Source organism: Hippichthys cyanospilos, chromosome 16 (assembly GCF_059441005.1).
Source record: "Hippichthys cyanospilos isolate Australia breed blue-spotted pipefish chromosome 16, RoL_Hcya_1.0, whole genome shotgun sequence".
Taxonomy (NCBI): Eukaryota; Metazoa; Chordata; class Actinopteri; order Syngnathiformes; family Syngnathidae; genus Hippichthys; species Hippichthys cyanospilos.
In genome coordinates this window covers 7,885,222-7,911,655 of record NC_142384.1, presented here as the reverse complement: position 1 = coordinate 7,911,655, position 26,434 = coordinate 7,885,222, and the positions used below count along the sequence as shown (strand labels likewise).

The following is a 26,434-nucleotide window of genomic DNA, read 5'->3' as shown; positions in this document are numbered from 1 at the left end:
GAATTCTTGCACGCCGTTTTTTCACACTTACTTTTCAACCTTTATTCAACTTGTCCGTGCAATTTATCCTATTTTTCTTTTGCGATATATTGCATATTAATGCGAAATAAAGACGTTTACAGCGTCAAAAGTTCGAATCCAATCGAGAACCCTTTAAGCATCCTAAAGTGTCTTATCAATGGATTTCACGACTCCCACCCTGTCTTCCCTCCCTCTTTTTGCATCCCTCCCTCTGTCTGATTGCATGCTCACCCCCTTTTTTCCCCTCCACTCACAAAACACGCCTGAGGAAAGGCGCTCGGCTGCTAGACAAGAAGAAAGGAGGAGGAGGAGAGACAATAGGCATTCTGCAGCGAGGAGTGTCATCATGGATGTTTAGTTAGGCGAGACGAGTGTGCAGGTGTACGTGGTCCGTGAACGCATCTGGAAGTTGCTACTTGGGTTTTTAATGTTGCCCACCGAGATCCCAGGAGTGTGTTTCTCCTCGAGGTAAGGTAACACCTGTGCAACAGTGCAGCGCATTTTACACACTTTGGATTTTTTTTTTAATTGATCGTGATCCACAAAATTTAAATTTTTTTTTTTTTTTTTTGCATGTCTATTTTAATAGTCACTTAAAGTTCTTCATATTGGTTCTAAAAGTATTGTTTCTTTCCGAAAATATTTCTCTATTTGTGTCATCTAATTTTTTTTCTCGTTCAATGTCAACATGCAATTATCAATGCAAAACACTAATGTGCCCCTCGTGCATTTTTCATCTTCCCCCCAAGCCTCCAGTTAGCCATAAAGCCAAATCAGATTACGGTTGAATTTCCATAATTCATTTCTTTTATCGCTTTTTATTGTTTCTTTCGATCACGTGGCAATTAAACGGGCAATCGTCAGCCAGTATCTAATAATTATGGGTTCGAAATAATTATTTCAGGTCAATAATGACACAAAATCTAAATGAATGTTGAGTGGGATGTAATTATAGGCCATGGTTATTACGGTAATATTTCTTATATATGTCATTGACCGCAATTCTGACACTTTGTTTTAATAATTTAGTTTAAGTGAGAATGGAGCTAATGTCATTAAATATAAGGATATTTCAAATATTGTCATGTGTATGATAAATAGCAAGAATACGAATTCAATTACGCTTCATGTAATTAAAATAATATAAGAAAAATGATTGAACTTTATGTAAGGGAAAATAATTATTTCCAAAATGATCAGCTGTAACTTCAGGAATGGGCCTAAATCCTACACGAAGGCCCGCTTATTTTTTGCATATTTGTAATAATTAATTGTATGTTTTTGTTAATCAAATAAAACTATGACATTTTGACGCCAAGCGCGGTAATTTCATCCTAGAAGGATCTTGCAAACTTCTGATTTCTGATCATGTCTCATTTATTTTGAATAATTCTCTTTATCTGCAGTTTTTTTTTTTTGTCAAGAAAAACAATTCACATGTTTTTGTTTTTTTTTCACAGCGACCATATTGAGGCAAGGAGAGACGGCATGAAAACGGAGGAAGGCCAACCGTCGTGTTTGCAGCAGCCTCCATCTTCAACACCTTTTGTCGGTGAGTGATTGTCTGGTAACAAGCCTCTAAAAAAAAATAGAAAATAGATCATTAAATAACAATATCTGCAACTCAATTTAAAAGGCCCAGAACAACCACAAGGTTCACGATATTTTCTTTTAGATGAGCCTTTTTACTGATTCGACAACAATAAAAAACACTAAGCGAATGTTAATAATAATAATAAACCTTAAGTGAATTATTCTGTGCTGAAAGATATTAAATAATCCGCAAACGCTTGTTTTTTTTTCCCCCAATTGGGACTTTCTAGGGAAGCAAAAAAAATTGGAATTAAACACACCAAAAAAAACTATAAATAATGCATCACATCTAAAATTATAATAAAAAAAAAAGAATGAGAACTGCAGAAAAAAATTCGTTCATGTGTGCAAGGCTTTCTGTATTTTTGGGAAGCTGTTTGATTATTAATCTGTAATCACTTCATATCATGATAATAAGTACCATATTGTCGTGCATTATTGATATGTATAATAAAATTGATGCACAGTTTAATAACTGCCTCACTATTGACGACTTTGTAATGATTTATTTAAATTATCTAATCATGAAAAGAAATCACCACAATGGTGATGATAAATTATCTTTATTTTTGTGCAGTAAACTTACTTCACGTTACTAGAAGTGTGTTGATACCGAGTGCTGCTTCAAATGTTTTGATAACGTTAGCCAAACAAGAAAATGGCTACATCGTTTTTATTTTTTAAAAAATCATTAGTACAGTAACTGAAGGTTGTTTGTAATATTTTGCATGTTGTATATTTTGTGCGTCTAAATGACAAAAAATGTTTCATAAATTATCAAATAACTATCTATATTAGAAACACTCCTCAATAGGACGCAGTTCACACTTCAACCACCATTTTTACCATTTTTATATTGCAATACCTCGTGCACGTCTAATATTTATGGTAGGGCCCCTCGTTTTTTTTTCTTTTTTTTTCAAGGCCCGTGAATACAAGTATCGTTGCTATATTTACTATTTTGAGTTGATAGACTGGTGCGTTCTGATTTTACGTACAAATTCGTTGCCGTATTGTCGTAAACCGATGACGCAATTATTTTATGGACTTTTGTGTTGGATTTTTAAACGTATTACCCATTCGTGTTTCAAGTGTTTTTCCTGAAAATATTACATGTAAATATGACTTTACTACTGCGGTGTTGGCTTGGTTAGTGATCGTTTCCACTAACGTACAAGACCGGATTAAAACACGTCATTTGTCGGCACCGTCGCATGGTAACCTATATCACTTAGGCTTTTGATGGTATTGTAACTTTTCTTGGTCATTTCTCGACCCGCATCACGCAGGTCCAGAGTACTCGGGCGGAGGCGGCGAGGTGTGCGCGGGCTGCTCGTCCCCGATCGCCGACCGCTTCCTGCTGCGCGTCAACGAGCGCTCGTGGCACGAGTCGTGCGTCAAGTGCACCGTGTGCATGAGCGCGCTCACCGGGACCTGCTACTGTCGGGACCGACTGCTCTACTGCAAGCCCGACTATGAGAAGTAAGGATCGCATGCACTTGCTTTGTGCAGTGGCGTGGGTGCGGGGGGGACGGGCATGGGAGGGGAAGGAAGGGCTGGAGGGCTCCACTTAACTATAGCGCAACAAATGTCATTAAGCGTGGACGTGTGTATGTTTCACGTTGATCTCCAAAACGCGCTCAAATTACAAGAAAATACAATCAATATACCCCCCCCCCCCCCCGAGCAAGTGCAATAAAAAGAAATTAAATACATATATATTGCATAGAATAACAGGTTCATCTTTATATTTCATACGTCACTTTAAAAATGTTATTTGTGTGTGTCAAAACTCGTAGTTAGAAGTTTGGAAACACCCACAAATTCAATGTCTTGATGGAGCTATTAGTGAACAAAAACATTTGAATGAAACTAAATAATAAGTAAAAACTTCTAGCCCAACAACTTTGCGCAACTTGGTATTTTCCCAGTCAACTATGATGAGGATGTTGCATCATCAAGCATTAATACCTTTGATAGCTTGACCTTGTTATATAATTGCGACCAGTTAAAATTGAAGTTTTCAAACTTTTTTGTAATGGCGTGCGTGATGCTTTATGACCTGTAATAATTAGCACTTCACAGCTGTCCATTTTTAATAAGAGATAGCTTGAATTTGTGGATATCTTGATGTTAATTTCCTAAGGATGATGTGGATGGTGCTTTGTGACTGGAATAAGTTTCAGTTCACTGTGCATTCTCAACAGGTAACAGCTTGAATTTCTTGACCTCGGAATGCATAAGCATCAAAATCCAGTCCTCAAGGGCCAGTATCCTGCACGTTTTCAATACTTCTATTTCAAGCACCTGATTCAAACGATTAAGATCTTGTTTTGAGCTGCTGATGAGCTAGTAATTTGAATCAAGTGTATTTGGGAGAGAAACCTGAAAAACATGCAAAGAACTGAAGTCTGACACTGTTGTAATGTGTGTAAGGCGATTTAAAGCAAAACTTGTTTCCAAAGTTTGTTTTAAATGATGTGGGTGATGCTTTTTGACCTTAAATGACTTTCATGAGTTAATAGGTTGAAACTCTTACTTAGTTTGAGATTCTTTCAATATGAATGTGTTGACAAATTTAGTTTTTAATGATGTGGATGATTCTTTATGAGGTGGGATGACTTTCACTTCACAGCTGTATATTTTCAAGGGGTAATATTTTCAATTTCTTGTAATGTGTCTGAGACAATTTGAATTGAAGGTGTATCCAAACCTTTTGCAATGATGTGAGTGATGCTTTATGGCTTGGGATGACTTTCAGTTCATAACTGTTAATTTTCAAGTGTCACGAGCTTGAATTTGTTGATGTCTTAATGTGCTTGAGACAATTTGAATTTGAAGGTGCTTCCAAACGTTGTTTTTAATGACGACGATGATGCTGTATGACTCGGAATGACTGTTAATTTACAACTGTGCATTTTCAAGAGGGACGAGCTTGAATTTCTTGCCCTTGCAATAACTTTGTGACCATTTGCAGTTAAATTATGTTCTAAAAGATATGGCTGATGCTTCTTAACATGCAATGTGTTTCAGTTCGCAGCTGTACATTGTGAAGAATTTATAGCTTGAATTTTTGATGCCTTGATGTGTTTGAATCGAGGGAGTTTTCAAACTTCTGACTGGTACGATACGTAAAGTGCAAAATACTTTTATCTCAAGGAAGCTTATTGAGGTTAATAGAGGTGCTTTAAAACAATTCTATTGAAACAACACTGGAAACTAGCAGAAATGAAAATTGGAGTCTAACATATATATATAAGTGTGTGTGTGTGTGTGTGTGTGTATTTGCAAGACTTTATGTAAAAGACTAGCCTGTTTATGCTGTCTTTTTGTTTAGATAGCAGGGAGATTGTAATACATGAATAAGCAATAAGTATAATAATGCAAATAAGCAATCCAGATGTTCCACAAGGTTTCTCATACGCAAGGGCTTCGTCTTGTGCGTTCGCCTGTATTGCATGTGATGCGATACATGGTTGCTATCAATGTTTTGAAAAGTGTCAGACGGCGTCCAGCAGCTCCCACTGTACCTGACATGTGGAGGAGCGAGCCAAGGCTCCATGAGGCGTAGCCAAAGAGGAGAAAAGAGGAACTGGCCGCTGATGAAAGTCCCATTGTATGACGTTTATCTTGGTGGGGGTTATGAGTCGGAATGAGGCAGACCTGGCTTATCAAAAATGACGCTTTTTTTTTTTTTTTTTAATTCCAGGGAGTGAAAAAGCGCATTTGTTCCCCTTGTGTAATGGCTGTAGTCGAAGAAGGAGATTACTAGCCGGAGGCCCATTCAAGACATGCTTGAGTTAGTCCCCCTGTATGCATTCCATATGGATTGCTGCCTTGTTTTTTTTTTCTGTTTACGTGCCAGACTTGGCACTCGGTGCAGCCTGTGACCTTCAGTGGATCAGCAACAATGTCTCCTTGTTTTCCTTGCATGCATTCACTCCACGGCTCCTCCCCTGTATGTGTGCCACACATTGCGGCCTTCATCTCAAGCATACCTTGGGAATGTTCCTATAACGCTTGTATGATGTTATGTTTGCACATTGAAGACTAGTTTGAGAGCGATGGACAAATCTAGCCTCATGATGCACTTGTCACTGTTGCTATAAAGATGCTGTGGAAAATTAATACATTTCTATTGGACTGGCTTTTATTTTCAAATCAACATTGTCATCCAGAGGAACAAAAAAAATATATTACAAGTGCTTCATGAGGCTTCATTTTTACATCACTAGTTTGAGATATACAACACAGGACTGACATGAAAAATAACTGGCAAGTGTATTACTATGCTTGAAGTAAACAGGACCCATCCATTTTGCCATATATTTGTAGCTTGGTGAAAATTTAAACTTACTAGCATCCCATGGAATATTAAGGAAATAAATCACACTAGTTTCACAAATTGACAGAACATTAAGGTAAATTCAATCATTAAGTAAAAAGCCTAAAGAATCTCTAAAAAGAGATGTGTCAGAAATAACCCAATGTGTGTGAAAAAGGGACCAACTCAAAATCTTGTCTTTTTTGTCTAATTGGTTGGGTTATTTTTAACCAAAGCAAGCATGTTGCAGCCTCCCAAAAAATGGTTAGTTCCATGGCATGGCATGCTCAAATAGATTTCTAAAAATGTTACTCACTGTGCATGATCACTATTTCTATTGTAAAAAAAAAAAAAACATTTTGATACCTAATACAAAAACTGGGGATGTTGTACTTTCCCATATTTTAGCTTAATAGCATGTTTGCCTAAGTTATTTTTTTATTTATATAACAAACAAAATGAGATTATTGCATTCCTAGGATTATTGACAATCTATTTAGAACAAAACCAAATAAAATTATTTTGTTTGTCAGTTAATAGATAATTATTTAATTAAACTTGATATTTTAGCAATGATGCTAATATGCTAAAAGCAATATACTCACAGGTCCTTTGCTATAAGGACAGCAAAAGGACAATCGATATATGCATTTCTTTGTGCTATGGAATGACAGGAGGTGTTTATTGTTTAGTTTCTTTATTTATTATGGAAATGAGGGGATTTAAAGAGCTTCATGTGTGATTTGATATGCCATCGTGTTTGGGAGCAGATGTTTAGAATTAAGCTTTTTGCGCCTCAACTAGAGCCTTCCACCTATATTTAGATGTGTATATTACATATGGTATATTCCCAATGGGCGCTCTCACAGTCCTTCCATCTTACACGCTAACTAGTAAGAAACTTTTATGTAGACCTTGTTTACTTCGTCATTTATGAAGTTCCTAAAAATGTAATGTTTCTGGAGATTTTACAAAGTATGAGTGTAATAACAGATCCGAGTGGTGCCTTGAGATACGAGATGCGAAATTCATTTTTGAGGTACAAAAATAAATTTCTTGCATCTGTTGTGCCCAACTTGGCCACTGGGGGCAGCATAATAGAGTCATGCAGTCAAAACTAGTTTCCCAACTACTAGAAGTGACTATTCTAATTGTGGCGTGCACAAAATTTCACCTTTGCTGTGTTCCGTGTAAAAACTCTGACAAGGCAATTTCGCAGGACCTCTGGGCAAAAGAGGCATGTGTGATCCACAGCATCATAACAAAAATGCTGCTTAAGTCAACGGGCCTCTTTACAGCCATTATCTTCCTTCAGTGTAGGTCAGCCGCATGGTTCCCTGCCAAGCTTCTAGGTTTAAGGTCAGCGTTTCCTGGTCAATGATGTTGAGCTCGGGCAGAATGAGCCCGCCAGCCCTCCTCGTAAGCTGCATAAAGACAACCCGGGCCCTGTGGAAAAAAACAGGTCGCCGGGGAGGATATTCACCAAAAGCTGGGCTTTAATAGCTCACTCGGTGTGGGGTGGAGGCCGCTCACGCTACATCTTAGCTTTATAAACTCACACAGGAGGAGATCCCACCGGCAGAGTAATACAATCTCTCGCTTCTCACGTCGCAACACTGAAGCCTTGCCACTTTTTCTACAAGCGGGAAAATACTGTACGCTATCTATCTATCTATCTATCTATCTATCTATCTATCTATCTATCTATCTATCTATCTATCTATCTATCTATCTATCTATCTATCTATCTATCTATCTATCTATCTATCTATCTATCTATCTATCTATCTATCTATCTATCTATCTATCTATCTATCACATAATATTGTCCTTGTGTGTGATTGGGTGTGTGAATGGATGTTCGTCACTGTGTGCCCTGTGACAACCAATTTGTGGATTTTTAGCTAATTTATATTTTATTTTCATGTGTTTTTATATTAAATCGTAAGAGTAAATTGTTTCTACAGTAATAAAAAAGTCACTACATTTGCTCCCTTTTTGTTGGGAAGATTTTTAATGGAACACAATCATTCTGCCTCAACTGCGAAATGATATACAAAAAATGAAAAACGCTCACTAATGTATGGAGTTTTGAATTGGACCATGTCAAAAATGTCTCTGAAGCAACTGAGCAGCCGTGAAGTTTTGGTCTTTTGTTGCTAGGCGGAATTCATGAGGCACAGTCGTTTTTGCTTCAAATCACTATTAAAAAATGGAATCAAACCTAAAACATGATTAAAAAACAATATGTGGAGTTTTATAACAAATTCTCTATAGATATTGTACCACTTTTGCTTCTATCTCAGAAATGATCGGTTTTCTGAGGTTTCAGTTGGCGAGAAGGCCTCACGTTGAAGCCACGTCTGCCCTTCTATCTTTCGCCTCATTCATCATTGTCTGCTTTGCAATCATATTTCTCCATCCCAAACCTCATTTCCCTTTCAGTGAGATTGATGGCAGCCATGACACCGAACAGTTTATCTCTTGTTTTCTCTTAATGTCGCCGCCCCCTCCTCCTCTATCACTTGCTTTATGTTCCCTGCAGGGAGTACAATGGGGCGCAAGGTGGGGGTGGGGGGGATGATTGAGAACAAGGCTAATTAGCCACAGTTCTTGTGGCTGTCTCAATGACAGGCTTGACACAGACTATGGGGAAATATTATTACTGCCATGGCATGTCAACAAGCTCTCGTTACCGTTCGCTAAACTTGGGTTGACTAGAGAAGATCATTAAGGTGTCAATTGGAATGTACAGGCATGATTTTTCTGGGGAACATCTGCTGTTTGAAGACTTGATCACACTGCACATTTAGAGATGTAATATGTGAGTCATAGTAGTACTCTAAAAACAGTTTGGTCAAAAATAACCAATTATGGTTCAAAAAAAGGGGGGAGGGGCTAACGAACTGCTACTTTGTTCAATTTGACCTTATTTTTGTTTAGTGATGAGTCAAATGGACTAAAACAGGTTTCCTTTTGACCCATATTTGGTTATTTTTTTTACCTAACTGTTTTTAGAGCATAGAGAATGTTGTTATATTACAAAAAACAATCAAAGTAAACAAATACATTTTAAATAGTACTGGAAGATACATGTCAAACTTGCATTTGCTGATTATTTTTATGACCTAAACGAGCAACAATTGAGTTAAACTCTTCAATCAATCCATGATTTGGGGTTTAACATTTTAACCAAAATGTTGGGTCAAAATTGATGACACCAAAACTCGAACCAAATGTGAAGTTTTATACTCCATCCCTCTCCAAAAACAGTTGTGTTTTCTTTAATGGGTCAATCATTTAATCCAACTTTTAGGGACTAAATCAATACCCCAAAAAGATATGTTGGTCTCTGTTGACCCATATTGGGTTACTTCTGACCCAACTGTTTTTAAGGCGTGAGTTTGTTTATTTAGTTAAGGGCGAGGTCAATCTCAAAACGTCTGGTTTGACATCCCTTCAAGCTTTAATGAGCTTTTATCTGTAATTTTAGTAGTGTAAACCTCAAGAAAAGCTCCAAACAGTGATTGAAAAAAAGGACATTTTCACAATTAAAGTCGAAGTTGAAGCAGTAAGTAATAAAATAAAACGTATATTTATATATCTCATAAACAATACACATTTAAAAATAAATACACCAAATTAAAATAAAACACTAAATATACAGTATAGTAAATAATAAATAGTAGTCAGAATAAATGGTGCAGCACACTCACTGCTTGGCTCTGATAAAATATGAAAAAATATAAACTTGTGCAAAAGGTCACGATTGCAAATTATTTAACTATTTTTACAATTAATGATGCCATAACTACCAGTTTGTATCCACATGTGTAGCCTGTTCCAGAAATACCTCACTGTTAATGGGATTCTATGATTTATCTGGAATTTATAAGTAACCATTTGAAAATGTAAACACTTGTACAGATTGATAGAGCTAAACAATCACATATTGATAATCATTCATTTTACACCTTTTTGAATCATTGATCACGTTTGGGTGCTTTTTTCACTTATATGATACCGATATTGCAGTTTTGAGTACTGGCCGATACTGATATCATTCCGAAACATTATCATCAGGAACAATATGCATGCATTTATTCCTAAAATTTTTAACAGTTGGTAAAATTCTTCTTAGAAAATGCTGGTTGTAAAATTACTATTATTTATTAGCAATAATTTGTGAACCTATTAACCTAAATCAGAGGTCTCCAAACTACAGCCCATGGGCCAATTGTGCGGCCCATTACGATATACTAAAAATACATTCTGAAATGTCCCGCAATAATATTAAAAACATTTAAAAAAAGAAAAGTAATACATAGAATTGATGGTAGTCAAAGTAAGGAGTGTAAAAAAATCCTAATTTACCGCCTCACCTTCAGCAGAGCGCATGGACATAGCAGTTGTTTTAAACGACTTTATCAACAATACGTCATTGCTTGTATTTTTACCACATTTAAGAATTCAAAATTAAAAAAACAAAACAAAACACGGCCCTTATGTTCATCTGTTTTTCTGGACATGGTCCTCAAAGGCAAATGTTTAGACACCTCTGCTTTAATTGATTTTTAAGGATTGTTTCTAATCTCTGACTCAAATACCCAATCCAACATACTGGGTCAAACCCTTAACCCAATGCACAGGATATACTGTAAATAACCCAGCATCGGCTTGGTCCTGGACTTGCAGGCGATAATGGTTGATGTTGTGTCCTAAATATGGCAGAGACACGGAGCAGTCATGTTTTGACAGCATTATAAAAGGTCAACTGTCACTTGATGGAGAAAGTGCGATGGAGACGGTGGTGGATTTTTTTATTTTTTTATTTAAGAAAGCCATATGTGTGCGCTTGTGATATTGCCACCATTTTTGCATATTATGAGACCCCATCATCTTTCACCCCAACTCTCCCCACACGCAATTTTATAACAGACAGCTAATAAATGTTTCATGGCAGAACAAGCTGCTCGCCTCGCCTTTATTAAATCTGAGATAATAAAAGCAGGGATGAAGAGGAGGAAGAGTGTGAGAGAGAATAGAGGAGGTGGCGAGGGGGGGGGACACAACGCCGTTGACACTTTCCACCGAATCGCTGCATCTCCTGTTTCTGGGGCAACGGGTCCCGCTGTCCCCCATCACTGCCATCATGGCACCCCCGCTCCCCTGCCCCGCTGCTTCCCGCTCCGCCTGAGACAGACAGGAAATGAGAAGCCAGCAGACAGGATATTGCGTTCTGGTGGCCTGGGGATTAACTGTTTTATCTAAACTAACACACACACACACACTGCCACATGCACACGCATGTGATCTTAGGTCCTCTCGCATTGCATTAATTTTTTGGTAGCATCAGGTGAAAATCAAACGCAGTGTGAAAGAAATAATTCAAACTCACAGACAAGCACATACCTTATGCTGAAAAAAAAGAGCAAACACCATTTTAAGCACCATTCACATGAACACAAAGGGTGCATCAACACATGTTGACAGACAATATGTAAATACTTGCATGCATATATTTTTTATCCTCCACACAAATTGTTACTGCACTTTATTGAGTTCCTTACACGAGTTAAAAAAACAGCTCCTTGGTTGTGCCTACATGATTGTATTACCCTGATCTTGGTTTCATTCTTTACATTATAATTTACTATGTTGCTACATGTTTGTATAAAGTATAATAGTAATATAGTTATATTTGTTCTTTGCTTTCTTTCAAAAAAATTGGAGTGGGGTTTCTGAGGAGGATGGAAAGCTAAATGTAATTTCTTTTTGTCCTACCATAGATAATAATAATAAATTAGTTAAACAGATCATTCAACTCCACCCCTGACAAGAAATAAGTAATAAATATTACTTATGGATGTTCAATACTACTTTTTAGGACCGATACAAGTACAAATACTCAACTATTGAGTAGTCACAATACCGATACCAGGTACAGATACCACAAATTCTTTTACCACATAAAAGAATTTTGGTGTAATCTGTCTTTTGTAGTTTTGAGTTTTCTAAAAAAAGAAAAAGAAAAATGGACTCAAGTTGGCGGCAGCTACTTGTATTGGCCGCAGTCGCGAGTACCAATACCATGAAATAAGTCTGGTATCAGCAATGACATCAATATCAGGTATCAGTTACTCACCCATGTATATACACATATTTTTTCAGTATATGGTTCAGTGTTTCATATTTTCTGAAAAAGACTTTAAAGATTGCAAAGATGACAATATTTGATATGACATTGATTTAATATGAGTCAAAAACAGGTCAACCCAATATTTGGCTCAGTATCAACCTACTTGAGCCAGTTTTGAGCAACGACATTGAATTCTTTTCTTAAAAACCCAAATTTTGGGTTGATTTGTGCTAAACTACCCAGGAAGTTGTGTCAAATAGACCCAAATAATAGTGGGTTGGTCATTTTTTTTCAACCCAACAGTTAAAATGAACCTTTACATGGAAAAAAAAAACCCTCCATCATAACTTCTCTGCTCTACACTTTTTCATCTCTGTATTATGTTATTTTGTTTGCGTAGCACATTAAACTAACCTTCTGTTGACATTTTAAATATAACCCAGTAAAACATTGATGTGGAACCTTTGCAGAAGATTTTTTTTCAGTGCAAATGGCATAAGAACCACACTATTTCCAAGAAAAGTATTGGTAATATTGATAAGGTAATGAAAGGAATCTCATTTAAATTATGCAAGCGGACTGTTTTGTAATATTCTACATTTTTAGGCATGTATTTATGAGTGTTTTATATATTTGAATAGATGGCTTGAGAGATACAGTCTGTGGCCTAATCAGGGCAGTAAAGATTGCATATGTTTATTTTTTTTAACTCATTTCGGAAACTTTCATTCAAGCACGAGGACTGTTTACCGTTTTAGTTTATCAGCGTACGCTGCGGTTCCCAAACAAACAGCATCTGGCCTTTTTTATGGATGTTTGTGCCCGGGCACCTTATCTGCTTTTCCACAAACTGAGCATTAGTAGTTAGGTGACTGTGTATATAATGTTCTCTATGTGTGTGTGTCTCACTGTACTCCAGGTAATCATATACATGCGTGTGTGTAAGTGAGTGAGTGAGTGAGTGAGAGGTGGCAGGGGTAGCAAGTATCGTGGGGAATGCTGGGAGATTTTAATAACACAGAAGCAGTGCAGGGAGATTTAATAAACGGAGATGATGTGATTACTGAACCTTGGCTCTGAGCCATTTTGCTTCACAGAGCAATATCCGCCCAACGTGCACACACATACACACATAATATAAAGACACACACATAAAAAAATTGATACTAAAGTGACTTAAAAGTACAACGGTTGCATATCGTTTGCCATTTTCCTTGTCTTCTCAAAGGCAGTAGGGTTAATTCTGATGTATTTTGAGTACTTCTGGAAATATGCATCATAATCAAGAAAGACCATTTCAAAACATGCACAGATTTATGAAATGATTGCGTGGTTGCTGGCGAGACATTGTCGCAATCACGACACGACTTTTGATTGTGTTATTGTGATTGTCTAGCTAGAAGGGCCAATGCGTCCCCATTTTGTTTTTAAGAGTACCAGGCGGTGCAAACGTACCTTAGGAATACTGTTTATTATTCCTGTGACAAGTTTTTGTGTTATAAGTCCACAGTTTTTTTTTTTTTCACATTTATATAAGTGAAAATATTTGTATACCACAAGACCCAATAAATTCTGTCTCATTTACATACTATTGCAGTATTTCTCAACCTTTTTAAAAGGGATTTACCCCTGTGAAATACTTTTTTTTTCAGTTAAGTATTCTTAACCAGTGCAAAGCATTTGTGGTTTGGGTAATAAAAATGACTTTAAACTGAATGCTGTGCTGAGTGCAATGTCAGATTTATCAAACTTTGCAACTCCATTTATATAGCAGTCACTGTTAAACTATTTGGAAAATAAAGGATAAAAAAAAATGTTCGCTGAAATGCTGTGGACATAAAAATGTTCCTCCTTATTTGGGACCACGATAAAGATCATTAACTAAATTTTTAAGTTTCCAAGTGATAGCTGGATCGATCCTAAGTGACGCAATGACAGTTTGGGTGAACCATTCTGATATGTAAAAGAGAACACAAAACAAACCAGGTATCCTAGAAACACTCTATTCTACTCAGTGCACAAATAAAAATAGTTTTGTCCTTGTATTTTAGCACGCCTGTTGAATTTACTGTAAAACTAAACAGAAAATAAAGACAAATACTCATTTAGTACATTTCCCTTCCTCCGCTTGCTTAATGCTAACACATTTAACAAATCAAGTATCCTATCGACTGTAGGCTACTATTCGATTACGTCCTCCGTCAGCGTGCTGTGGACGATTTGGAAAATAGGAGTAGTTGTATCCAGGCTGTTTATTAGCACACCATCTGAAGTTTATTGTTAAACACACGAAAGAAGAGAAAAACTCATTTATGTTTGACCATCTCCACTAGCTTAATGCTAACCGCTTAATGCGGTGAATAGTGAATAGTGAATAGAACCACAAAGCTTCCTCTATGCTAGCTTAAGGCTAACACAATAAATCACAACAAGATTCTCGTCTGGCTTTCAATTTGATCACGCCACCTACAGCCTTTTGAAGCGTGTGTGAAGTCAACTTTTCTCCTTTGTTTTTCATGTTCACCTTGTTTGACACACTGCTTGTACAACAAGCTCACTATCACAGGCGACACTTAAACCAAGGTGATTTTCAGACATCCGTCAAGTGTTTTTCTTGTTAACTACATTCCTCGTGATCATTTTTGTATTGCTTTATAAACATTCACTTTTTTCATTTGACACCTTGTGGACTACTTGTAAAAACATAAAAGTAGCAATCATCCATTCATTTGATTCAAAATCTATTTGAGCCACTTCTAATGAGTTGAAGTCTCTTTAGGTGCGTGAAGTCTCGAGTCACATGCAAAATAGAGGTCAAAGGTCAGGTGTTTTTGTGCGTCGTCTTTCCTGTTATATCACATCTTTGAATGATTTCCTTCAAAATTCCCACGAGAACAGTGCTATAAAGCCAGGTATGCTAGTTAAAATCCCACGATGGCCGCCGCATGTGGTTGCTCTTTAGCCCCTTGTTGCACCCCTGTCAGCGCCAGTGTGAATGATACTTCTATTAAGGGGGGGGATTAGACTGATCTACTTACAGACCCCCCTCTGAGGCAGTTACCCCGAGTTGCCTCCGTTTGCCGTGCCGAGTAAATTCTTACCACGCTGCGTGCGCCCCTATTTAGGCAACGTGTGGACTTAACACGGTCGGTCTCATGTTGAGCCATCGTTGTCATTTTAGAGCATTTTGTACCGCGGGTGAAAGGATGTGTCACGTGTGATTACAGACATCGCTGGAGAGCAGTGGCGCAAAGGAGCAAAGCACATTTACTCTGTTAGTGTACTTGGCAACATTTTTATCATTTTTACCTGTAATATACATCTCACGTTTTTACAAATTATTTACGAATAGGATCTTTAGAGATGAGCATTAGAATCAGATTTATTTTCCGAGTGTGATAAAACACACACACACACACACACAAATAAAATGAAAGCCACTAGTTGAGAAATCTACATTCAGGACGTAAACACAAATGTTTGAAAGTCAGAGAGTCATCCAGCAATATAAAGAGTTCAGGTGAGTAGTGAGTGTTTGTGTTTTTGCTAACATGATTTGAGTGTAAACTCACCATTAAGACTTTAGGAACATACTGTACATGAGCGATTCTCACACATAGCCACTGTTAATTGATTGTGATTTAAAAAGTGTGTAATGATAAAAACACATTAAACGCGACACAAAACGTGACGCAAGACAGCGAATCAGTTTTAGGAAGGAAAAAACAGGAATCGAAAATATAGGGCGGGCTTCCCGATTAAAAGAAAACATTTTCAAAGTAGGCTATAACTGATCGTTAAAAATTAAAGTGCTTGAAGAATTCTCCACAAAATAAATGTCATCTTAATGGCCCTGTGTGTGAACAAGGATGGACTCAAACGTTGGGTCAGTCTGCTCGTTCTTTTCTTGAAATCAAGACGATAACAACCTTGTTAACCACAAACGTTGCTAAAAAACTATGTGATGTACGGAGAACGTAAACAGAAAATGCAGAGAAGGCGTTCCAGGTTAAAAGCAGATATTTCAAAATACAATAACACAGTTAAGTAAACAATGCAAACTGGAGCGCTTAAAGAATTCTTAACACAATATAAATCTCATCTTAACGTCCCTGTTTGCTAACACGGATGGATTCAGACGTTGGTTCAGTCTGCTAGCTTCTTTTAAAGAAAATACTGTGGTATAACCTTGGTTAACATTAGCTGCTGTAAGCGACTCCTCTGGCTGCTTCCACTCTTCCACTCTCCCTCTCATTCCATTACCATAATTAAGTTTTATATATATATATATATATATATATATATATATATATATATATATATATATATATATATATATATATATATATATATATATATATATATATATATATATATATATATATAGCCGCGGCTGCAATGTTGTTAGCAGTATTTATTTGAAACGGAATGTGGCTATGAGAATAATTGTTACTTGTATGAAGTTTTGTTTTGAGAGACTTTAACATCAATTTAAAATCAAAAAGGCATGATAAGAATTTTTGCCAATTCTGTGTCGCTTTTACATGTGTCTGTGGCCTCTCCATATATTAATGGAAGGTTCTGTTTACCCATGTTTTCTTTGTAATCTCTTCAACCAATACTTTTGAACTTTTGTGAGATATTTCACCATAGTTTTGTATAGTGGTTTTTATCAACTCAAACTAACAGTACAAGACGTAGACAGAGGGTGCATTTTTTTTTCCACGGATCAAATTTTTACGTACTGTTGCTAGGTCATAGTGACAGTACAAACTCACTGTTCAGGTACAATATGAGTACTCTAGCCACCTCTATTATCACCGTCTTGAAAACACAGTCATTTTGGGGAATTTGGAGATGCTTTTTTGGCAGATGGAATGGAAGAGATTAGCCGTGGCAGCTGGGTTTGGGACGGAATGACAGATTAGGAGCTCTAATGTGCAGACCTGGCTCCAGATTTGTGCAGCAACACCTTCCTTGCACTCAGTCAGGGAGCAACAACACTTTTGTCTGTGCCTTCCTTCCCCCTTGCACACTCTCGTGCCAATACCGCCTTCCGCCTTATTCCGGTTTGTATCTAGTTCCTGCTTTTTGACTCAAATTACATCTCCGTCACTTTTATCCTGCTGGGACCAAAAATCTTTGATTCCTAGCTGCGAGTAGTATGGTGGGCCACATCAGAATAGGTATTGATACTCGAGTGCGTTTGTGCGTGGCTCAGTGTGCATAAGTGAGTGGTGAGAGATTAACCCCATGCTATCCTCAATCCCTGGTTATGAGTTTACAGCGTCTGTCTGGCCATCGCCCTGTTTAAACAACAATCTAATTAATCCCGTCTTTATTAGTTTCAGTGAACTGGGGGAGGCGGGCTGGGAGGGCGAACTGGGAATGCTGGCAGAAAATACTAAGGTGGGGGGGTTTGCGGGGATACATGGAAGCCGAGGTTGTAGGAAAGTAAGAGCGAGTGCTGGGATTTGAGAGGAATTTAATGGAGGGGAATTAGGTGCTGGTGAATAGCAATGAGTGTGTGAAGTGATGGCGAGGCTGGAAATGAAAGAGGTGGGATAAAAGCAGGAGAGGAGTAGCAAAAGTCAGATTCAAGGCTCTCTTTATAATATTGTATTATTGCCTGAGCACGGTCACATACCGGTTAGCAAGTTCGCCTCAGTTTTTGAAGTTCAGCAAATTTCACTTCATGAAGCAAGTTGTCTAAATTGTACAAGGATGCGAATGTGAGTGGGATCGGTTGTTTGTCGAGAGGTGCTGTGAAAATGGCAGTCGATATTTAGGCATGGTGTTAATGTTAAAACTAACGATTATATTGCATTGCCATTTTTTTTATTTTTATGAACACGTAGACCTAAAATGCTACTTACTGCATCTTAACGTTGGTCATGAAATCATTGAAGTGTTTTGTAATTGTTGTAGATGGTGCACTTCAAGATTCAAGAATTTTACTGTCGTATGCAAAGCACTACGAATGAAATTCTTATTCTGTTATTCTTATTCATCCTCGAGCAAACTACATTCCATAATCGAGCAAATAATAAAGTAGGCAATAAAACAAAAACAAAAAACAGTAATTGAGCATTAAGGGCAGTAATAATGAACTACTAATAAATTAATAGACTTACATTCTTAGCATATTATGGAGTCGATGTCTTTGTTTGTTGCGTGTTGAGTTTCAAGCATTGTTGTTGTGTGTTGATTTTCAAGCACTGTTGTTGAAGTGATCATTTAAAATTCAAGTATTAACTTTGATTAAATTACAGTGTTGCATATTGACTTTTGCCTCTCAATAAGCGCAGGAACTCATTAACATGATCAGTGTGTTCACATATATGAATATCATTAATTATTCATAACATATGATTCAGGGCTGCAAACAACAATATTTTAATACTTGATTCATATGTTATTTTGTCAGTTGATACATCTGATAAAAATAAAAAAAAAACGTTTTAGTTTCCATGCCTTTATTTGTTTTTAAAAAATGTATGGAAACTAAAACGTTTTTTTTTTTTTTTAATCTGTTGTAGGATGTTATTTAAAGTTGACAGCAGAAGCATTAGCGTTTTTTGGGGTTCAAAACATGTCTGGAAATAGGCAATAATGTTGACTGTGGCTTTCCAAGTAAACACAGAAGTTTTATTTTGTTCAATAGAGGGCTACAGAAATCTGAGAATAATGTTGTGAATTTGGAATTTTGAGATTTGGTATCAAAAAGGGACCGAAATGGTTCATTGATTATCAAAAACAAACATCCATTAACCTGTTTATTGATTAGTTGCTGATTAGTTGATTCATTGTTGCATCCCTAACATGACTTTAGGAGAATTACAAAAATATATATATTCACAATAATATGTTCTATGCAGCGCCACTCATTTAAATATGGTATTCTGTCAAAATTATGTTTGCGGAACATAAATTAAGCATCAAAATACGTTGTTTATAATCCATGTCAGGGGTGGCCCTTTAGCCGCGTGCTGTTGATTAAAAATTACATCACATTTGCTCAGGGTGACTGTGATGTCATTTTCAATCGACACTAAGCTGTGAAATGACCACCACCTGAGATGGAAAAAATATGGATCGGTTTTTCTGTCAAATTCATACTCCACAGTTGAAATATTAATCACAATACCGCATTTGAACTATTGGGTCTGCGTAGAACATATTGTAAAGAAAACGTTTGACTTGCTTTTAATGGTCATCTGAGCAAATTTGTTATTTCAGAAGTGTGTGTCAAACCAATAAGCTTTCATATTCATCATTACCCAAGAAGAAGCTCTCAGTTTCAGTTTTCAGCTCTGACAGGCTTCAGTTAAACTATAATATGGAAAATAATTCAACAAATTAATTGATGTATGAAGTGAAAATGTAAAAAAGAAAGAGGTATGGTTTAATGAATGAATGTTGAGTCACAGATGCCATTCAAAAGCATTCATTTGATCCCACCATAAATTCCATCGTGAAAGCAGTTCAATCCCAGGCTCACTACTGCCCTCTACTCCCCAAAAGATGTAAGTAAAGTAGAATATATGAAACAGACTCGCATTCAACAGTACAGTAATTCCTTGTATAGCAGATGTTCACCTTGCTGCTCTGTGAATTGGGTAATGTTTATACGGCCTTTAATTAAGAGACGGCGCTAATCTCCGGAATCATTGAACGCGAAGCTAAATGTGTTGGGGGGCTCCTTGTCAACGCCTCCATCTTTAATTACCTCACCTCCTTTCAGCTCCTTGACCCTCATGATGCTTTACCTTATATCCAATATGTAGGCGTCCCTCACCGTGTGTGTACCCCCTGCGTGTGTGTTTGCAGGCTGTTTGTGAGGAAGTGCAGCGCCTGCCTGCAGGTGATTGGCCGATCCGAGCTGATCATGCGCGTGCTAGGCCAGGTGTACCACCTGGGCTGCTTCAGCTGCTGCGAGTGTGAACGCCGGCTGCAGAGGGGGGACGAGTTTGTGCTGAAGGAAGGCCAGCTGTTGTGTCGCATGGACTACGAGAAGGAGAGGGAGATGCTCGCCGCCATCAGTCCCACGCCTACGGAATCGGGTACGAAAAGACGGTTATTCCTAAGCCATCCATGCTTGTCCTTATCAGTCAAGATTCTATAAACCTCTGCTTGTATTTTTGTTCCAGTCAAATACTCCCTAACCAGTGCAAAGCATTTTTGAAGGAAAAAAATCATTTATCATGTCTGATTTTTTTTTAAACTTAGTGGTACCTCTGGGGGTACTTTACTTATTTATGCTTTCATTTCTGACTCATCTGCCAGAAAACTAAACCACTAATGAAAATATTTGCAAATGAGTCACTCCAAAACGGTTTTGCATGTTCCAATTCATTTGCTCTTAATTCAAAAAGAACGTTTACGTTTCCTGTTATGACATTAATATTCACTGGCAGTTACAGCCATAGACATCAAAGATACATTCTACTGGGCTGGAAATTATTGTAAAAAAGGAACGTTGACTTGTATATTCATTACTGACAGGCATGAAACGAGATTTGTATATACGTACTAGCAAAAAAAATCTGTTAAAAGCTCACATACCCTCTGAACTGCGTTCATTCAGTCACTCACTCACTGGCTCACTCTCTCACTCACAAACATAAAGGAACAGCTCATCTCTTCAAATTAAGAGCAAATTAATTGGAACTTGAAGACACTTATTGCAAAATTGTGTTATATTGAATCCTTTGCAAAACGTTCTATTTCTTTATTTTGAAAAATTTTATATGGATGCCTGTTGTCATCAGTGATTTTTTTTTTTGACAGGCTAGCCAGAAATAAAACAGATGGTATGATATGATTTTGGTTATGGAGCTGCGAAATAAAATACTCCTAGAGATACCACTTCAAATAAAAGCAGTGTTAAATAAATCCCAAATTGATTTGCAGTGGTTAGGCGCTGCTTGACTAAAAATAGATATTTTACGAATACAGTAAATTATTGAAAAAAAACAGAATTTTCCTTTTTGCCCAATTTTGTCCTACGTGTAAGTAGCCCAAAACCTTTGTCCATATTAATGTCGACGCAATGCAGCTTCACTGGAGCAACAAAGAAGCTTGTTGTCACATGGAGGCCATTTTTGAAAGTTTTTATTTTTCTTTAGTGAAAAGCGAGGACGAGGATGGTGTCGGAGGTTCCGGCGGGTGCAAGGGTGGCGATGAAGGCAAGGAGCACAAACGCTCCAAGCGACCGCGCACCATCTTGACCACGCAGCAGCGACGTGCGTTCAAAGCGTCTTTCGAGGTGTCGGCTAAGCCATGCCGCAAGGTGAGACGCCACACTGAATATTTTCTACATTGACATCTTAATAAAACTAGCGTCAATGTCGAAAAGTAAAAACCAGTGAAGTGATGGATATTTGAACACAACTAGTTCAGCAACTCATGTAGACAGATAATAAAATAATAATGAAATGCATATATTCTTTATCCTAGATGAAAAATACTGCACTTAGGATTAGACCATTCAATACAGGAAACATAATTTCAGATATGATTTTTAAATTTTTAATTCAAGGCACCATTGTGCTTGAGTTTTTTTTTTTTTTTTTGAGTAAAAAAAATGTAACCTCCAGGTAAGAGAGACGCTGGCTGCTGAGACAGGCCTCACAGTGCGCGTTGTGCAAGTGTGGTTTCAAAACCAGAGGGCCAAGGTAAAGCTTTTAGGTTTACTCTGCATATGTATCCCATGCGAAATATGCAAAACAGAGTTTCATCTAGAGTATTTTTTTGTGTCAGATGAAAAAAATTGCCCGGAGACAGCAGCAACAGCAACAACAGCAGCAGGAACAAGAACAGTTGGGAGGGGCCAGGAGGGGCGCAAGTCGAGGGGGACGCCAAAGCAATGATGACAGCGAAGGTAAGGAATGAGCAAAGGTTTTGGGACACACCCAGGTTCAAAACCTTGGGGATAGATAACCCAGCATATAAATACTGGGTTATATATATATATATATCTCACCTAATTTTGGTTCCTTTTAACCCAGCACTTTGAAGAGTATAATTGTGTTGGTATACTCACCTCCACAGACGGCTCGAGTGGTCATGGCATGGACGGCTTGCTGGGTTATCCCTCTCTGCCACGACAACAGCTGCTCACCCTAGACCCCAACATCTACAGTGGGGAACCCTTCCGGCATGGGCTCACTCCACCTCAGCTGACCAACGAGCAACTTCACCCATATGGTATGCAGGGACAGGTTTTTCTCACAAATAAAGAAACATATAAATAAGATACAGCATTAGATTAGTATTGAGCATTTCTGTCAAATTATTTCTGTGTAGACCTAATTGCACCCCAGGTGGGACTCGAACCCACAATCCCTGGCTTAGGAGGCCAGTGCCTTGATCCATTAGGCCACTGAGGCTACAAAATTAACACTGTAGCCCCAATCACTGAAGTAGTGCTGAGGTAGTATTTAGACTAATTTAGGGTGGCATGCTCCTCCCCCACTGTGTGCAGTTTGCATGTTCTACCCGTGCCTGTGTGGATTCTCTACGGGCACCCTGGCTTCCTCCCACATTCAAAAAAACATGCATGGTAGGTGTATTGGACACTCTAAATCCTGAGGTGTGATTGGGTGGCTGAATGGTCCCTGTTTGCCCTGCAATTGGCTGGCAACCAGTTCAGGGTGTCCCACTGCCTGTAGATGGTTGGAATAGGCACAAGCAAGTCAGTGACCTATATGTAGAAATTGGATGAATTGATGGACAATATCTTTAGGGTGCCCTCATTTTCAAAATTAAAAACAGGGATACTACAAATTTGCAGGGACTCTATTGCGCAATAAATTCAGACCTGAGAACTATTTATTGCAAAATTAATCACTAGTGGTTGTGTTATTACTTTAGCTAATGTTATATTGCTGCTCAGTGCATTGAATGTTTGAGATGTCCCGATTGTGTGAGTGATCGTTGAACGCACCTCAACAGCCAAATGTACACAACATTACTCACTTTAATTTGCTTATCCCCGCAATGATCAACCATTGAATGTAGGCCCTTTTTTTTGTTCGTCAAAAACTTGTTCAAAACCTGAAAATCAATTGGCAAACATACTTTGCTGTCCCACATTGGAAACATGCTGCGAGAAACACTCAGCTTGCGTTTTGTTTAGCAACTTTAAACACGGGCGGCCCAAACAATTGACTTACTGATGGGACAAAAAACAAAAGCAGGATAAAAAAAAAAAAACAACCAAGAAACAACGACATCTCAACCTATGTAAAATCAGGACAAAACAACGGGACTGACAAAAGCCATCGAGACTCAGAACAGAAGGCTCAAAACCGAGACTGACACCTGGTCACCTTACTATTACTAAACAATACTTGATTCATACTACTACTACCGATTACAGTAATCGTGTCCATAAAGGAACCTCAAGTAGGTACTAGCCTAGTTTTAAAGTAACAAGCAGAACTGGATTGTGGCAGCTGATCATTGAGTTTGCACTATTGGTATCAGATATGAAAAGGAGGTATCGAGACCATACAGGATTATTCAAAAATTCGGAAACACCCACTAATTCAGTCTTACTTCATTGTTTCAAATTTTCTGCAGATTAATACAAAGTGAATGACATTAGAAAGAACATTTTAAGCACCTTCAATCACCTTTTTTAACAATTTTTATATTTTTAGAGTTATTTTATCATCATTCCACTTGTGCCAAAATACAAATATTTCAAATTCCTCCTTCCAGAATCCGAGACGGTGTTTCACGACCTGGACAGCGACGGCAGTCTGGGTCACCTCGGCGACTGCCTCCTCGCTGCCGGCGAGGGCGGCCTCCTGACTGCGCGAGTGGGGAACCCCATCGACCGCCTCTACTCCATGCAAAACTCCTACTTCACCTCGTGACCCTGAGATAGCCTTGCCTTTCCTTTCGCTTCCTCTTCCACCTTTCACCTCAAGAGACGCAGCTAACACGGTGTTTGTCCGTCAAAAATGCCGCCGCTAAATTGAAGGGAAAAATAGCGCATCCAAAAACACAAGCAAACAAAATAAGTCCACTAGGTAGTCAACTATTTCCCATTAACCGCCTCTTTGTCTATGATGTGAATCGCTTTGAGAGACACTGGAAATGTTAAGAGATGTACAGAGGCACCTCTTTAGTGGTATTTGTCATGTTTAATGAAACACAGCACTTTTAAACAAAACACAACATGCCAAACATATTATTCACAGTGGATGTAAAAAGTCTACAATACTGCAAGACCTTTTGTGAGATAAAAAGCACATCAAAATAAATAGGAATGTGACCCAACACAACAGCCAATCTAAAAAGCGGTGAATATTTGCTAACTCACCTTTTACATAATTTCGAATTTGATAAGTTAACTCCAAACAAAGCCACACTGCAATCATACAGAGGATGTGATTGACTTTTGCAACCACCTTGTTTATTTTCACTTACACTCAAATCAATACACACTCTATCACCAAAAAAATACCCTGGCATTTGAACAGGGGGGGGTCAGCCTTTTTATATCCACACCGTACCACATTTGGCAAAGGGAATTCGCCAGTCAAGATGCCTACATTAAAAGTTCATGAAAAATAAAACTATGTGATTGGTAATGCAGCTGATATGATACTGTATAATAACTGGAGTACAGTTTTGCACTCAGGTTATGTGTGTGTGTGTGTGTGTGTATATGTTTCACCTGAGACTTACCTCAGGATATTATGTTCAATAGAATTCAAATGAGATTGATTATTTATATCCGTGAAGAAGTGATGTTTTGAAGCAACCCTCATTATGAAAAAAAGTGATGGTGGAACCTCCAAAAGTGGAAACCTCCAAAAGTTTGGGATAAATCTGGAAAACTGCCATTTACGTAGGTTAAACACAGTTTGATTGACAGTCTTGTTTGAGTGTAATTAGCACGCACACAACCACAGCTTCTTAGAGTTTAGACAACTGCTTGATTTTTCATTATTTTGAAGCCTCATTCTGTATTGGGAGATTCATTTTTTTCCATACAGATACCAGCATAACTCAACTCTTGAGTAGTCACTGATACCAAGTACCGATACCACTAACACTTTTTGATAGTCCCACCCCCCCCCAAAAAAAAATCCTGACATTTCATAAACAAATTGAAACAAATTTGAATTCTTTTAATGCCGTTCGCATTTTTTAAGAGAACCTGCTTGCCAATTTTGAGCATTCTGACTAGCCACAGTTTTTTTGTGTGTGTTTGTACCTTTCCTAGCTTAATCCCCTCCCTGTCCAAACATATTCTCTACCCCCCTCAACCAAAAAAAAAGAAAGAACTTCCCTTGACATCAATTGGCGTCTTTGGCGCTCCTCGGTAAGGTTCACGCTGATGTCAGTTCCCGTCAACGCGTCTTAAAATGTTAATACTTGAGAGCATTAAAGTCATTCATTACTGTACTGTATATCTATAAACCATGATCAATATCACTCATCTCTAGTGCAAGGTTGACAGGATGAGTAATGATATTGTATTTTAGTTTTAACTTTTACTTTTATGAACCTATGTTTACACTTAGGCCAATAATTAATTATAAAATTATATTTAAAAATTGCAGGTAGTTAATGTTTTTATAATGGCCACAGTTTAACTTTGGAATGTTTTAATTCTGTTTCTATTATTTTCAATGCAAAAATGATTCGTCCAGAACAAATTGTGTTCCACATTGGAGGTTCCACTGTGTTGATTTGTTTGCATGACTAGCTTATTATGGACCAAAAAGAACGAAAAAAAAAACATTATTCTTATTATTTTTTGCCTTGAGACACCAAAACAGGGTCACTTTTATGGAGTCTGATTCGGAAACAGGGTTAACAAAGAGACTATTAACTTTTTGTTTCATAATTTAAATAACCACCAGTCAATGTCTGTCTACCGCCCCTGACACTGGGTATAAAATAAACTCAAAATGTAAATATGGGACTGTGTTGATGTAAATAGATGTAGTAGTTTATTTCCGTACATATTTATTTCTCTCATCAAAAATTAGATGGGTAGATATTTTGTACCTTCTGTGGTCAGCAACACCTACTGGTATATAAACTGCAGCATGACTATTTGTTAATGCATATGCTCCAGCCATACAGTAAAGCAGACTCGGAAAGCATTGCAATATAAAAGGAAAAAAAAAAAAAAAAGGGCCGGGCTATTATCTTAGCTGCTGGCTCCTATGAAGGAACTTTCACATCAGTTTTGACGTGCAAATTTCTAGTGATATTTTGTGAGGGTAACTTATTAGTGGTGTGTTAGCAATTTTCTGTTCAGTGGTTACCAAGGTGACGTGCTTTGAATGTATAATGTTGCTGTATATTCAATACAGTCTGCAATTTCA

General features: G+C 37.7%; 1 protein-coding gene and 1 non-coding gene across 2 annotated transcripts; one reads left to right on the top strand and one right to left on the bottom strand.

Annotated features, from left to right (window-relative positions):
• Positions 1-299: 299 nt before the first annotated feature.
• lmx1al (LIM homeobox transcription factor 1, alpha-like) lies at positions 300-26,434 on the top strand. Its single transcript, XM_088436946.1, has 9 exons — positions 300-489; positions 1,482-1,573; positions 2,904-3,096; positions 19,908-20,140; positions 21,206-21,369; positions 21,677-21,754; positions 21,840-21,960; positions 22,131-22,286; positions 23,805-26,434. The coding sequence occupies exons 1-9, from the start codon at positions 449-451 to the stop codon at positions 23,960-23,962; spliced, it is 1,236 nt and encodes a 411-aa protein (XP_088293072.1). The 5' UTR covers positions 300-448; the 3' UTR covers positions 23,963-26,434.
• Positions 22,395-22,468, bottom strand: trnar-ccu (transfer RNA arginine (anticodon CCU)). The gene has a single exon. It is a non-coding gene; the product is annotated as a tRNA-Arg (tRNA).